A 15994-nucleotide genomic window follows, 5' to 3' on the forward strand; every position below is an offset into this window, starting at 1 on the left:
CAGTTGCTACTTGATGTCCAGACATCCTTTGTCCTAGTCCGGATGCCACCTAGTGAAATCCGTATCAGTGTTGATTTAGGGTTTCTGAAGTCTATTTAAAGGGGTTTTTAGGCTATTGTTTTGTAAGAATTCAGTATTGAATTCCAGTGTACTAAGAGAGGGTGTTTAGGTAGAGATTGTAATTTGTTAGCTCTCTTAGAGTTTTTATTTGTGTGATTTGATCAACCATTAAAGTCTAGTTTAGGGAGGAGCCCTAAGTTAAAGGAGTTCATTGAAGAACCCTTCAAATAGGAGGTCTGGTTGGGAGACGCTCACGTATAAGTACATGTTAGAGTTTAAGGTACAACTACTGCATTAGGGGTACATAAGTACGACTGCTTTGTAATTAACTATTTCTTCTGTTAGTAGATTTCCTGGGTTTGGCTACTCCAGAGTGGTTTTTCTCTTGGATAAGAGTTTTCACTTCGTCACCAAAATATCTGTCTCATTTATTTTTTCGCATTTATATTTTGGTGAATTGTTGATCACACACACACACACACACACACACTTAAATTAAGAGTCAGTTTATATTTTTCAGATTTCATCTGATAGCCATAAACAATTTGCTAAAGAGCTCCATTTCAATGGATTCCTTGCAATATTTTATGAATGAGAAGCAAAAGGCAACACATGAATCATGAATATATAATATATAACAGCTAAAACCTCCCCTAACCCCCCCCCAAAACCAAAAAAAAAAAAAAAAAGAAAAGAAAAGAAAAGAAGAAGAAGAAGAAGAAGAAAATCTTCGAATAAGATGGGATTGGTTTTTGTAAGATAAATGACCACACAGCTGCTCAAGGAAAAAAAAGAAATGCATCCACATGACTCATGGACTAGTAACACAAAAAGTAACTCATTGATGAAGTTAGAATTAAGGGAGGCACTGTAACTCATTGGGTCATAAGCAACTCTTTACAATTCGTTTGGTTTGCGAAATAGCCCTCAGAATAAAATGGCTATTCCTTTAGAATATACATTACTTTTTTTGGTAGCACATAATTCCAAAGAATAATTATTCTAATGGGAATAAATATTCCCTTACGAAGAAGAATATCTATTCCTCTCAAAAGTAGAGGAATAGCTATTTCTTTAGGAATAAACTATGTTTACTCCCCCCCTCCCCCCCCCCAAAACAAAAAAAAGCCGCATTATATTTTTCGCCTCGAAACATAATACTAAGACGAAACATGGGTCTTCAACAATTTCATCTAAAGAAGGTGGGTTCGGTCTTGGAGAGATCAAATATGAAGTCATCATTGTCAAAGGGTTATCGAGCCTACAGTTGATGAAGTTGCCATTAGAGCGGTAATTTCTATCCTCAATGGGTATGTTGGCCGGGGAGTAAAGGACGTAAATTTTTGGGAAATACTTCGAGAGAAAGGCAATCCTTGTTTGGTGAGAAGAATGGTTCATTTGGGTTTGCGATTTTAAAATGTGTGATTTGAAAACACAATTTTTAAAAGCACAGCTAAACGTTTGATAAAATCACAGTTTAATTTTTTTAAAAATCATGTGTTTTTTTAAAAAGCAGACTTTCACCTGCGATTTGAAAACGCTGAAAAATCTCCCTTGTAGGTGGCGTGGCTTGCGTAACCAAGCCCTATAGTGGGGTGGCTCCTGTGCTGGGGTTCGCGAGGCCAATCCAAACAGCAGGAATGGCTCGTGTGGCAGTCACTCCCAATAGATGAGGTGGGTGGCATGGCTAACCTCCAGTAATGGGTGGCCAACCACAGTAGCAGAGGTGGAACCACCCTATCAATATCTGTAGGAAGTATTGCCCCAATAGTAGGTAGGGGTGTACAATCGGTTGCGGTTATTTTCTTATAACCGCAACCAGAGTATCCGATTATTCATATTTAAATAACCACAACTGCAATCGATCTACCAGTAGACGGGTTGCAGGTATTACTATTCGCCAGTTATCCAGTTATTAAAAATCGGTTATTATCTGGGTAACTGGTTTTCATAGATTGTTAATTTTTTATTTTATTATTATTTTTTTTAATCCAATATCCAACCATTCAATATTCAATGCTAAATAGTAAATACTATTGGACATGCATAATTTCATTTACTATTCACAATTTATTCATCTCAATGAGCTCACAATTAAGTCCATAGATTAAATAAAATGATTGCAATGAAAATCAAAAGAACAAACAACATTACAAATTTAAAATCAATTTAAAACCAGTTTCTTCTATTAGGAAATAAAAAATATTACAAATCCAAAATAAAAATATATAAAAAAAATCATTCTAAATGGATGGCTGGCCATGGGCCACCAATTCCCATTTTTGTGATAATAGGATTTTTATGTTCTTTTTCTGCGAATCAAATTCGTTTTTTGAACTTTTGCATTTGAATCCATATTCTATTTTTCACTACGAGTGAAACTTGTTTAGGATCAATATAAGAGTTCATTCATTTTTTGGTTGACGTTGCTTGTATGGGCGTTGGGGCATTCATTCATTCGATAGGGATTTTTTTTTTTTTTTTTTTTTTTTTTTTTTTTTTTATATATATATATATATATATATAAACCGGTTACCCAGTTATTAATCGGTTTTTTAAAACCCTATAATCGCTAATCGCAACCCTAATACTCGATTATCCGGTTACAAGTATTTCTAGTTATCCGATCGTTGGTGGTTAACACCTGTCCATTTGTGCACTCCTAACTGGAGGGTGGATGGTTGAGCCATCCTTACACTCTTTCATTATGTGAGCTTTTTTTATAATATGGTTGACATGATGACATGATTTTTTAATACAGTTAGCCCAATTTCATTGTTTTGTTTTGTTTGAGGGCCATAGGTGACATGATTACATGTTTTTTTTGATATACATGGTCATTGGTTTTAGACATAGAATATGCCAACTGGTACTTCAACTGAAGTGTCAAAAATAAAAAAATCAGATTCTTATTTGTTTCAAGGCAAAATCTATGGAGTATTGAACAATTTCCCAATTCTTATTTCAACATCCTCTATTTTCTTTTCTTTTTCTCTTTTTTTTTTTTTTTATTTTTTTTTTATTTTTATTTTTTTTATTTATATATATATATATATATATATATATATATATATATATATATTTTTTTTTAGATAACATACTCAATTTTTTTTTTTTTTTTTTTGAAATGTTCACATAAAAGAAAAAAATAAATTTAAACTAATGACCTCCTAGTCGTAATCCTTGAGCTATCCCTCCCCCAAGAATTAACATCCTCAAAATTAAATAGCGCAAAATATTCCAAATCGATTCGGAGACGCACCATTCTCGTATTACCGAAGAATAAAGAGCCCCACAAAGTTAATTGGAAGACGGAACCGATCCCTGACAATGACATCCGACATAGTTGATGTCAAGTGACGCTGATTCAGCCGAATCCCATGTTCTTTTCTGTTCCCTAGAGTTTCTAAGCACAAGTCGTCTTTACTGTTTACAGTCAATCGGAGCAGCTTTCACGCATAAATATGAGTAGTCCCACGTCGCGCCTCCGAAGTCTCAATGAAGCTTTGAAAAGGAACTGACTTTTGGGATTAGAGGAAGAATTATAAGTAGAAGTAGAAAAGAAGGATCGGATGGTGATGGGGGTGTCTGTGGAATCAAGTGAGCTGTGGGAGGGGGTGCTGGAGCTGACCAAGACGGCGCAGGACAACAACAGCGACGCGCTTTTCTGGGCGGTGCAGCTAAGCGCCAGCCTGAGCGCGGCCGGGGTGGGCCTGCCCTCGGTGGAGCTGGCCCATCTCCTGGTCTCGCACATCTGCTTCGGAAATCACGTGCCCATCACGTGGAAGTTCCTCGACAAGGCCCTGGCCGTCAAGATCGCCCCTCCCATGCTCGTCCTCTCCCTCCTCTCCATCAGGTCCTCTTTTAATAAACTTTTTCTACTACTGATTTTTTTTCTTCTTCTTATTCTTAGAATGTATTTATTGGGTTTCATATGCTTGAACTGTATGGACAGGTGAAGCTACTTGGGATTTTTCGTAGTGAATTTTTTTAAGGTGTTTGAGTAGGTGACTTCGCATGAATTATGTTTCAGTATATATTGTTTTTGTTTTGAAGGATTTTTTCTTTGTTTTTTTCTTTGTATGGTTTATCTTTGATTGTCATTCTTATCATTGTCAATTTTTTTTTTTTTTGGGTGTCTTAGTTAGACGATCTTTAGCATATGATTGTCTTTGGTTTAGTATACCATCCGGTGATTGGTAGGCATTCAATATCATTTGTGACTTTGTGGGAGGAAGTTTGCTGAAGTGCAACTTTTTGCATCCATTAAGGGTTGGTTTTTTTTTTTTTTTTTTTTTTTTTTTTTTTTTTTTTTTTCTGTTGTCACATTGTATGTCGAACACTTTGAACCGGGTCCTTATTTTTTGCCCTAGAAACATTTCTGTTCACTCATTTGGCTATGTGCACTCTTCCACTGATTGAATTATCCGCTGCTTTTCATGTCTGCGACAGGGTCATTCCAAATCGGCAAAACCAGCCTGGAGCATATAGACTATATATGGAACTCCTCAAGCGACATGCATTTTCATTTGCATCTCCAATCTATGGTCCAAATTATCAAAAGTGAGACTCAACTTTTTCTTATTTTGTTGTAGAAAGATGGGTTTATGGTCTCTTTGTCAGTGTTACATTCAAGATTTACTATCAGTGGACCTATGATACATTGCAATCTCTAAGGATAATTAAGTTGGCTTAAAAGCTAAACAAAGAAAACTCGAACACTTCACAATACAAGAGTGCCAAATGAGAAAGATCTTAGTGATTTGTCCTTGTGTTATTAGATTTTGCACTTTTAATTCCTTAGTATGCCAATTAGTTGGCTTGCCTTATGCAGCAGCAGCCGTTTTCTAATGTCAATTGGCATTCTACTAATACAAGTTTTTGATGTAAAAATACCCATCTCAACCTAATATTTAATTATGATATCAGTTATTAAATGTCCCAGAAAGTCTTTTCAGGAAGGCATGCTCAGAATTCTCGGATTTAAGGCATCAATTACCCTACTAACTTCAAATGTAACATTGTGTCGAGGGCTGCTGAATTTTTATTTTTTTCTATTTTTTTTTGCTTTCAGTCCACTTGACAAATTTAGAGGCCAACTCAAAGTGGATCATGATTTTGGGCCAAAGTTTTATTAAAAGAGAGCTCACAAGAAAGAAAAACCCTTTGTTGTACTGATGAAATACTCTGTCTTTGGCTTTCATTTCCCCATACCTAAAGAAAAACTCGAATTCTTATCTTGACCTCTCTGTTAAGTGGTCTTTTTTTTTTTTTTTTTTTTTTTTTTTTTTTTTTTACCACAAGGACTACTTATCAATTTTTTATTTTTTATTTTTTTATGTTAGATACCTTTCTTCTGTAGATTAAATAACTACTGAAATACATTTTGGATGAAATTACAGGATCATGAAATCCATTGATGATGTTCTTCATCTTTCCCAGATATATGGCCTTCAAGTGTGTGAGCCTGGGGTGCTTCTTGTTGAATTTGTCTTTTCAGTTGTATGGCAGTTACTTGATGCATCTTTAGATGATGAAGGGTTGCTGGAACATACCCCAGAAAAGAAGTCTAGATGGCCAACCAGGTCACAAGATATGGATATAGAAGGTCATGATAGCTTTAGTGAGAAGAGAGCAGATCACAATGAAGGGCTGCAGAAAGTAAATACTGCAATGGCTATTGAGATAATTGGAGAGCTTTTGCTAAACAAAGTGACTTCAAGGATTCTATACTTGGCACGTCAAAACATGTAAGAACATATATTCATAAGTGAGAACTGAAAAACAAGCAGATCATTGAGTGGCTTGTCATTTTCAACCCAAATAATACCAAACATCACTGCAGCAATGTGATTAAATAATCTCTGAGTGTCCAATTAGAATTTTGAGAAATTTAATGAATAGAAGGTACTTGAGACATAAATCTTTTCTCCTTGTAGGCCATCACATTGGGGAGGTTTCATTCAGCGAATGCAACTGCTTGCAGCAAATTCAGCGGTCTTGCGGAATTCAAAACACATAACTCCAGAGACCCTTCTGCAGTTGACATCTGACACTCGTAAAGTTCTGTCTCGAGAATGCAAAACAATGTCAGGGAAAGAGTTTCATGCTGTCATGGCTTCTGGGTCTCTGATATCATCTGCTAATCAATTGCATGGGATTGGTTGGTCTGCACTTTGGCTCCCTATTGATCTGTTTCTGGAAGATGCTATGGATGGATCACAAGTGGCAGCAACTAGTGCTGTTGAAATTCTTACTGGTAGAAGTCACTTTTAGTGTTGTAATGCTTAAGTCATTGATTTACCTGGAGTGAATGAGACTTCAGTTCTTCGAAGCAGTGTCATTGAACAAGAATTACTGTTGCAGGTTTAGTAAAGGCTCTGCAGGCTGTTAATGGTACCGCATGGCACAATACATTCTTAGGTTTATGGATTGCAGCTCTACGACTGGTGCAAAGGGTAGGAATTAATTTGTTAGGAAGTACTGTTTACCTTTAACCATTGATTTATTCTATTTTGTTGGAAATAAAACTCTTAAGAATAGATAGACATCTCAAACTAATCAAGTTGCTGCGGGGTGTTGATGCTCTCCATATGGCTTGTATTTGTGTTGCAGAAATTGGAAAAAATAAAACCTGACCATTATCCTACTTTTAGCTGTTGTAAAACATTCGTTAAAACTTGCCCAGGTATTAGAAAATCTCTTTGGTTTTGACTGTAATCCTTATGAAGGAATCAAGGCCTCTAATCTTGGTCTGAAATCTAAATCGTCTAATATATATTGTATGACAAATGCTTGAAATAGGGATAGGGAATGAGATAGAATGCCTGCTTTTATGTATTGAACAAAGGAAATATTGAGAAATGATAACTTTGGCAGTCTGTAAAGAAGTTGCATGAAACACTAATTAAGCTTTAACTTTCTTCTCATCTCCTTCTTTGGCATTTAATTCTTCTTCATTTCCCACCCAGTAGGACACACCTATGATAGTTAGGCATGATGAACACTTGAAGATGAGTATTCAAACCTTTTTTAAATATTTTTTTTTTTGATAAGTAATTGCAATTTATAAAAAAACGCGTAGAGGGGCGCAACCCTTATACACGGGAAGGATACAAGAGAACCCCTAAAAGGGACGAATTTTTTTTTAAAATATTTAGGAGAGATGTCATTATTCACAATGTCTTTATCCACCATAAAGAAGTGCACACTTATCAAGTACATGTTTTCTTTAAGGAATATACATGTGCTGAATGTTTGTGTGATTCTTTCTCTATCTTGCCACCTGACACTCATACATATATAAAATGTTCAGGAAGGAACATGTATAAACTCGATCCCCTGTCTAGACTAGAATGCAGTTGGATCTCAGGAAGCATCATTCTAAAGATCCCCCTATGTTCTATATAACTTCTGTTTCTAGATATTGACATTGATCTGCCTTCATCTTTCTTCTTTTTAGGAGAGGGATCTCTGTGAGGGTCCTGTGCCTCGCCTAGATACTTGCATGTGCATGTTATTGTCTATTACAACACTTACAGTTGCTAATTTTATTGAGGAAGAGGAAAGTGAACTGATTGATGAAACCGAACACAGCCCTACCAATCAAAGCAAAGAAAAACCTGGAAGGCGTCGCAAGGATTTAGTTACCAGCTTGCAGTTAATAGGTGATTATGAGGGGTTGTTGACAGTACCTCAGGCTGTTAGTTTGGTAGCTAATCAGGCTGCTGCCAAAGCAATAATGTACGTTTCAGGCCTTCCAGTTGGTAATGGGTACTACGAATCTGTGAGCATGAATGACATGCCAATGAACTGTTGTAAGTAATTATTACTTTCTGCATCAGTACTTCATTTTGTGAAGGATTTTAGTTTGGTATGCAAAAGATAGGTGTAAATTCAATAAATATTCCTGGATGCACCTGATCTTGATTATTTATCTATATATATAAATATTCCTCGATGGGCCTGTCTCTGCATTTGTTTTGTTGCAAATCAACCTGATTTTTGATTCTGAATTCTTCCCTGGAGGTTCCCTCATATATAAGTTTCATAAACAAAAGATCAGGTTGATTATGCTGAGTTGCATTACTTTGGTTGGACCTTACCAATGATTGTTTCTCATGTTCTGTTTTGTCTTGCAGCTGGAAACATGCGGCATCTGATTGTTGAGGCTTGTATTGCCAGGAATCTACTGGACACATCGGCATATCTCTGGCCAGGTTATGTCAATGTTGCACGGAGCAACCAAGTTCCTCATAGTGTTCCTGCGCAAGCGTCTGGTTGGTCATCATTGATGAAGGGGTCCCCTCTAACTCCATCATTGATAAATGCTTTGGTTGCCACCCCAGCTTCTAGGTATAATATCAGTTGTGTCTCTTATTTCTTTTCGTTTTTCCATTTTGAGACTTGGGGAGGCTTTGAGAAAAGTAGGCTCAGATGTAGCATTTCTTCTTTTGCCGCCTTAAAAAGTATTACCACACAAAAGAGCCGCCATGGTGGTTAAAATCAATCTCCAAGTCCAAAGCCTGCCCTTCTTAGAGAGAAGTCTTCACAGTCACACTTATCAAAAAAAAAAAAAGTCTTCAGTCACCGCAGTATTGACCGCATATGCAATCAGTCTAAAAAAATTCTGTGCCTTTTCCCCTGTTTTTGTTTATTTCTGTTGTGGATAATTCCTGTGTCGTGTACAGTATCTTCTACATAGCTGGTGCCACTGGACACAGGAGTAGGTTTGTAGACTATAGTCATCTAGAAATCCAATGTGAGACTTAGTGACCATGCAAGTTCATCATGAGCTGATCGCATTTGGTTGTGACTAAGGTTTTCACCACACACCTCCTAACCTATAAAAAAAAAAAAATAGCTAGTTACATGATTTGTTGATTGGCGTGAGTTTTTAAGCAAGTTTGAAGAGAGGGCTAGAGGCTGTACTGTAATTGTTGTAATTGTTTGACTGCTTGACAATGTTTTTGAAGGACTTGAAAATTTGACTGCTATATTTGTTTCACAACCCACAAGTTTCGTATATACTAACTAGGTCGTCTGTTTTTTGTTTTATTAAACAATAGGTTTCATAAACGATGACGTTTTCAGTAAACACAGTGTTTAATAAAACGAATGTTATTAAATGTAGTGTTTAATAGGCATGTAACTGTGCAGCGTCAAATACACTCGTCTAACACTGTAACACTAAAGGCTCGGCGAGACCTGGCAACGTTATCGTTTTGGATTCTAGAAAACGCTCCCAAACTCATGTCAGTGTTAGGAAACTCGTTGCCAGTAATGTTAGGAAGTGCCGGTAACCCTAACCGACATCAGTAATGTTAGGAAACTCGTTTTCGGATTGTATTATCGGCCATGGGTAGTTCGGCGTCAATACATTGACCAGTGCTGGTGTGCTCAGCCTGTTGAGCCTGAGAGATAGCTGGTAATGTTGATGGCCCTGAGTGAGTGAGGGTGGGAAACCATGACAACCGGGAAAACTGTACCTGGGCCAAAGGAATTTTTTGGCCAGCCAAGGGGGGGTTTGCCCCTCTTGCATTCTGCTGGCTCCACCCCTGCCATAACCATTACACATACATTCATGTGCATGTGTCTTTTTTTTTTTTTTATAAGTAATAATGCAATTTTATTGAAAAAGCGTAAGACACTCCTATGTACATAGGTAGTATATAATAAAGCTCTTACAAAACCTAGAACCCAAAAACAGCAAAACGACCTATCAAACCCTCCTTGCCAGAAAGCAGTCACAACACCTAAAACCCACGTGAAACCCAAATCCCAAAAAACAGTTGAAGCTCCTGTCAAACACCCAAACCTGCCTCGAAGCACCTTGCTGGAGACATCAGAGAGGCGTGTGCGTAGTGGAAAGGTCTCAAGCACCGTAAATCTAACTCCCAAGCTTTAGAAACTCCCTCGGCCACGTGCACCGGAGTGGCGCCACGCGGCCACTTGCAGCTGCGCCAACGGCGGGGTAGAGCCGGAATACGATGAAGAGTTCCCTGGTGAGGCACATGCACGGGGAGGAGGTCCCAAACACCATAGATCTACATCCCAAGATGCAAAATAACCAATCAGCCACGCACATCAGCGCGGCGGCCATCCACGGAATTGACGTCGACGGTTAAGACTGGAACAAGCCGGTGATGCCTTGGGTGGGGCCCGTGTGCGCAAAAGATGACCCAACCACCGTAGATCTACTCCCAAGGTGTAGAGAAACCCAAAACTAGAAGACCAAAAAGAAGAAGAAAAAAACACTAGAGGACCTAGACTGGATGGGAACTGGATGAGAATGAGGGAGGGAGGAGAGCCTCTCCTTCCTCCTCACTAGATGTTATCAGAGAAGAGACCTAAGGGTTTTTTTGTTGAGAGGGAGACGAGAGAGAGGGGTGATTAAAGTTTACTTATGCATGTGTGTCTTAAGAGTATATGTATATACATATATATGCTGAAGATGGTAACTGTCTAGTTAACTATTATAATTCCTGACTGTAACCTGGTCTTCAGTTGCCCCCTTCTTTTTCCTGAAGCTAGGTCTATCAGATGCTCTTTTTTGTAAATTTACCCAGTGGTAATACAACTGAATTTAAGCTCATGGATTTGATGTAAGCTTAGCAGAACTCGAGAAAATATATGAGATTGCAGTCAATGGTTCTGACGACGAGAAGATATCTGCTGCTACCATTCTCTGTGGGGCATCTCTGGTTCGTGGTTGGAATGTACAGGTAATGTAGTAAAGGCCACAGCGTATGTGTCACTTACTAGTTTTGTGCAAGAGCAGATTACTTATCTTCTTTATTGCTTCAGAGGGTTTTCTCCCCCTTTTCCCCAGCCTATCTCCATTTATTTTAATTCGTTATAATTTCAATTGTTTGCAGGAGCACACCATTTTTTTTATTATGAGATTGCTATTGCCTCCGGTCCCTGCAGATTACTCTGGGAGTGATAGCCATTTGATCAGCTGTGCTTCATTTTTGAATGTCCTTCTTGTTGCAATATCAGCTGTGGACTGTGTTCAGATTTTCTCCTTACATGGCTTGGTGGGTTGCTCTTTAAAATTGTCTACTAACTAAGATATGCGTGTGGAGATTGCATTTGAATTAGTTACTGGAACGGTGTTTGGGAGGAGGCAAGATTCCTTCTTCTGCCCCTGCATGCATGCACACAAAATGAGTGAATATACTTAAACTTAATTGAAACAAAAAGAAAGGATAGCATAGGTGGACCATACAAAGAAATTAATAACTCCAGTTCTTTCATGTTCTCCATGAACTGATATTGTTTGCCATTCATTGCCAGGTTCCATTGCTTGCAGGTGCATTGATGCCCATCTGTGAGGTTTTTGGGTCTTGCATACCCAATGTGTCATGGGCTCTCACAACAGGGGAGGAACTCTCTTGTCATGCAGTGTTCTGCAATGCATTTACACTTCTGCTGAAGTTATGGAGGTTTGATCAGCCACCTGTTGAGCATGTGATGGGAGATGCACCACCAATTGCTTCCCAGCTAAGTCCTGAATACCTCTTATTGGTTCGGAACTCACAATTATCATCCTTTGGAACATTACCTAGGGATCCGATGAAAAGCAGAAGACATTCCAGATTGTTAAGTTCTTCTAGAGAACCTATATTTATGGATTCCTTTCCAAAATTAAAACTCTGGTACCGGCAGCATCAACAATGTATGGCTTCCATCCTCTCTGGTCTTGCACCTGGGACCCCTGTTCATAAGATTGTTGATACACTCCTCGATTTGATGTTCCGAAAAATAAATAGAGGTGGTCAGCCTTTAACTCAAACTTCAGGAAGCAGTAATTCGTCGGGATCTGGGGCTCAAGATGCCTATATTCGACTCAAAGTGCCTGCATGGGATATCCTGGAGGCAACTCCCTTTGTGCTTGACGCTGCTCTTACGGCCTGTGCCCATGGAAGACTCTCTCCCCGTGAACTTGCTACAGGTTTATCCAGTTTTCTTAGAATCTCTAAAATTCAGATTTTATTAATCTTCATGCTTTAAAGGTTATCCATCATAAGAACAAGAATTTTAAAGTAAACAGGCAAAGCACTGACCCTGGATGTGTGAGCAAGTTGATTTTATTATCACAATTTCTTTTTCCTTGGAATTTTTAGTATACATTTATCTACAGAAGTCTGGTCACACTCTTGACAAAATTTGTGGTGAATTTGCTAAAGTTGATGTTTCTGTATATCTTTGCGGTTCAATAAAAAATTTATGATCCCCCCTTTCCCTTAGAAAAAAAAAAGCATGGCCCTTCCCAAAAATAGAAAAGGACTTTTGGGAATGACCGAACTATTGACTTCCTAGTTGTGTCTTTTCTTTGAACTTTTATAAAAAGGTTATGTTCTGTTGTTAGATTGTTAATTGAATTCCTCAAGACTACACACTCTTCATCTCAGGAGTCAAAGATCTTGCTGATTTTCTTCCGGCAACTTTGGCTACCATTCTAAGCTACTTTTCCGCTGAAGTAACACGAGGCATATGGAAGCCAGCTTTTATGAATGGAACTGATTGGCCAAGCCCTGCTGCAAACTTATCCATTGTTGAGCAACAGATTAAGAAAATCTTAGCTGCCACTGGTGTTGATGTCCCAAGCCTTGCCGTAGGTAATTCCTTGTATTCTCTGGATAATGGATTATCATTATTGGTTGTTGAATGTGTTATTTAACAAATAAAAAATCTCAATTCAATCTGCCTCCACTGAAAAAATATACTATCCTAAGTGACTTTTCAGCAAAAGTTGGGACACTGGACTCTGAACCAAATTATATATCATGTATCGTGTAAATCTGTGTTTATATGGAAAACACTTCATCGAAGATTAATAGATTATTGTAATGTAAGTAAACCCTATAATTATTGATGCAGAATGATCTTCTCATGGTGATGATGCAGGAAAATGGAATTCTCTGAGCTTGCATGTAATTTTAACTTGTGTTGGACTAGAAACTTCGGGTTTGACAAATCAATCTGTTGACATTAGAGCTCAACTGTTTTCTTTGCAGGTGGGAGCTCTCCAGCTACGCTTCCTTTACCACTAGCTGCCCTAGTAAGCCTCACAATTACTTATAAATTTGATAAAGCCACCGAACGCTTCCTCCACATGATTGGCCCAGCCTTGAATTCCCTTGCTTCTGGTTGCCCCTGGCCATGCATGCCCATCATAGCCTCTTTGTGGGCCCAGAAGATAAAGCGTTGGAGCGATTTCTTTGTGTTCTCAGCTTCGCATACTGTTTTCCACCATAACAGTGATGCTGTGGTCCAGCTTCTTAAAACCTGCTTCACATCCACTCTTGGGCTAAGTTCTTCCCACATTTACAGCAATGGTGGTGTGGGTGCCCTCCTTGGCCATGGCTCTGGCCCCCAATTCTCTGGTGGGATGACTCCAGTAGCCCCTGGAATTCTTTACTTAAGAGTGCATCGGTCTATCAGAGACGTTATGTTCATGACAGAAGAAATTGTCTCTCTGCTAATGCTTTCTGTTAGAGATATTGCAAGTAGTGGGTTGCCTAAAGATAAAGTGGAGAAATTGAAGAAGACCAAGTATGGTTTGAGATACGGGCAGGTTTCCCTTGCTGCAGCAATGATGCGTGTCAAGCTTGCTGCTTCACTTGGGGCTTCATTGGTTTGGATATCTGGTGGATCAGGTTTGATTCAATCTTTGATCAGAGAAACCCTACCTTCTTGGTTTCTGTCGGTCCATGTGTTAGGGCAGGAAGTTGGAGAATCTGGGGGTATGATTTCTATGCTGGGGGGTTATGCTCTTGCATACTTTGTGCTGCTTTGTGGGGCATTTGCTTGGGGAGTTGACTCGGTATCACCAGCATCGAAACGACGGCCAAAGATTCTTGGGGCCCACTTAGAATTTCTTGCAAGCGCACTAGATGGAAAAATATCTCTTGGTTGTGATTGTGCCACTTGGCAGGCATATGTATCAGGGTTTGTGAGCTTGATGGTGGGTTGCACACCAATGTGGGTGCTGGAGGTGGATGTGGATGTCTTGAAGAGGCTGAGTAAAGGATTAAGGCAGTGGAACGAGGAGGAATTGGCTCTGGCGCTGCTGGGACTTGGAGGGGTTGGTGCAATGGGTGCAGCAGCTGAATTGATTATTGAAAGAGAGTTTTAACCTAACCGTGCCATAAGCATGTCCAAAAAATGCCTGATTGATGTTGTGTGTTTTTGTATCTTTAACACTATAATAGGTAGACAGGCCTCGACGCATGTTCATTAGAATAAATCTAATTAGAACTATAGAGCTTTCTGTACAATCATAGCTCTGTGTAAATCATCTCAAACAGGTAGTAAAGAAGAATAGAGATTTCCTCCTCTACATTGGTTTGAAGAATTTTCATGCTTATTTTGATTATCTTCTCCCGGCAGGTAGGATGGCTCTTATTAAAGCTGTACACGGATCTCTATAAGTTGATCGGCTTTGCTTCGATGAGTAATTAACAGACAGTAACCATTTTAATAGTTTTGAGATGAAAATACAAGTATCTTTTTTAGACAGATGAAACGAAAATATAAGAAAAGCATTCATTTTCTAGTGAACTAACTATATATATAGGCTAGTTTGTTCTCGTGACCAAGGAACTAAAGTTCAAGGCGGTATGTCTCGATCCGTGTAAGCATTAAAAAGGCTGCCTTTGGGACTCATTTATCCTTTCTTTTGGACTTACTGTTGTAATCGAGTGGAGTGGTAAATGTTTAAGTCTTTTCGTTTAATTTTGTTTTGATTCGGGAATCTTGTTCCGAATCCTAAAAGACTCGGGATCCGATCACCATATTTATAGAGATAATATCAAATATGATCTTTTTTTAGGAACGGACTCTACATACAAATACTTGACCGAGGAATTCGGAGATCAAGCCTCTATAAATAGCCTATTCTAATAAGGTAACGAGAACTTTTGGGCTCTCTACGAAAACTCTTTCTCTTCTTGTCATTATCTTCTAATCGATAATTAATTTAGGCATCGGAGCTTCTCCCTCCGACCCGCTTTGACAAGCTTTTTTTTTTTTTTAATCTAATTTGTTACTCTTTTGCAAGGTCAAATCGATCTTATGTTCATCCAACTGAGAAACTATTCTAACCGTAATAAATCATATAATTTTTTTTTTTTAATGTCCTATTTATATTATATCTTATAACCTTATATAGAATTTTAAACAAACTAATCTTGAATGTATATACACACACACATTAATTATACACACATACACACACCTATAACAATATTTACAATTACAAATATTCAAGTTATATCTATCACATTAAAAAGAGAATGCATTTTTATTTATTATTTTAAAATACTTAAGATGTTCTTATTATAAAGTTAAAAATAATACTATAAAAAATAACTAAAAATAAAGTTATATGAGTTTATACGAGCTTATGCGAGTCAAACTGAGTTTATACAAGTTTGGCTCGTTTTAATAGATGAGCTTAAATTTATGTTTAAGCTTGATTCGTTTAATAAACAAATAGAACTGAAATAAAGTTTATACGAGTCGACTTGAACTGTTTATAAATAATTCGGTTCATTTACGCCCTATTTGAATTCCACTCGAGGATATCTAGAATAATTTATTGTTTACACATGTAGAAAAATGCTTTCTTCTGTAGTATGGACCGTGAGACATTTGTTTGTTATTAAATATGACTTGAGAGATGATCAAAATAATTTATGGTGAAATTCTTAAAATCTTAATTTTTTTTTTCTCATTAGAACATTATATTTTGTCATCTCAGTATATAACTCATTAAATAAATATTAAGGATCTATAGCAATAAATACTGAGATAGTAAACAAAAATTATTTAATTAATAAAAAAAATTTTAATTTTAAGAATTTTACCGTGAAATTTTCCAGAAAAATCAATGGGATCCAAATCTGCTGAGAGTCGCCCAAAGTGA

General features: G+C 37.8%; 1 protein-coding gene across 2 annotated transcripts; it reads left to right on the forward strand.

The window, feature by feature from the left end:
• The first annotated feature begins 3309 nt into the window (after nucleotides 1-3309).
• On the forward strand, nucleotides 3310-14443 carry LOC133851105 (mediator of RNA polymerase II transcription subunit 33B). Of its 2 annotated transcripts, XM_062287416.1 has the most exons (12): nucleotides 3310-3916; nucleotides 4513-4623; nucleotides 5463-5810; nucleotides 6000-6319; nucleotides 6427-6518; nucleotides 7523-7877; nucleotides 8202-8415; nucleotides 10670-10784; nucleotides 10938-11099; nucleotides 11359-12016; nucleotides 12477-12683; nucleotides 13083-14443. In XM_062287416.1, the coding sequence occupies exons 1-12, from the start codon at nucleotides 3633-3635 to the stop codon at nucleotides 14201-14203; spliced, it is 3987 nt and encodes a 1328-aa protein (XP_062143400.1). In that variant the 5' UTR covers nucleotides 3310-3632; the 3' UTR covers nucleotides 14204-14443. The 2 variants fall into 2 exon arrangements, with proteins under 2 accessions (XP_062143400.1, XP_062143401.1); XM_062287417.1 differs by lacking the exon at nucleotides 3310-3916 and having other exon boundaries at nucleotides 5503-5810.
• Nucleotides 14444-15994: the final 1551 nt, after the last annotated feature.

This window comes from Alnus glutinosa, chromosome 12, assembly GCF_958979055.1.
Source record: "Alnus glutinosa chromosome 12, dhAlnGlut1.1, whole genome shotgun sequence".
NCBI lineage: Eukaryota > Viridiplantae > Streptophyta > Magnoliopsida > Fagales > Betulaceae > Alnus > Alnus glutinosa.

Bases quoted from the DNA above. Each gene is read 5' to 3' on its own strand.
- LOC133851105 (XM_062287416.1), top strand. From the start codon at position 3,633: ATGGTGATGGGGGTGTCTGTGGAATCAAGTGAGCTGTGGGAGGGGGTG. The intron at 8,416-10,669 runs GTATAATATCAG...ATTTGATGTAAG, and splicing joins GTTGCCACCCCAGCTTCTAG to CTTAGCAGAACTCGAGAAAA. The intron at 12,017-12,476 runs GTTTATCCAGTT...TCTTCATCTCAG, and splicing joins TCCCCGTGAACTTGCTACAG to GAGTCAAAGATCTTGCTGAT.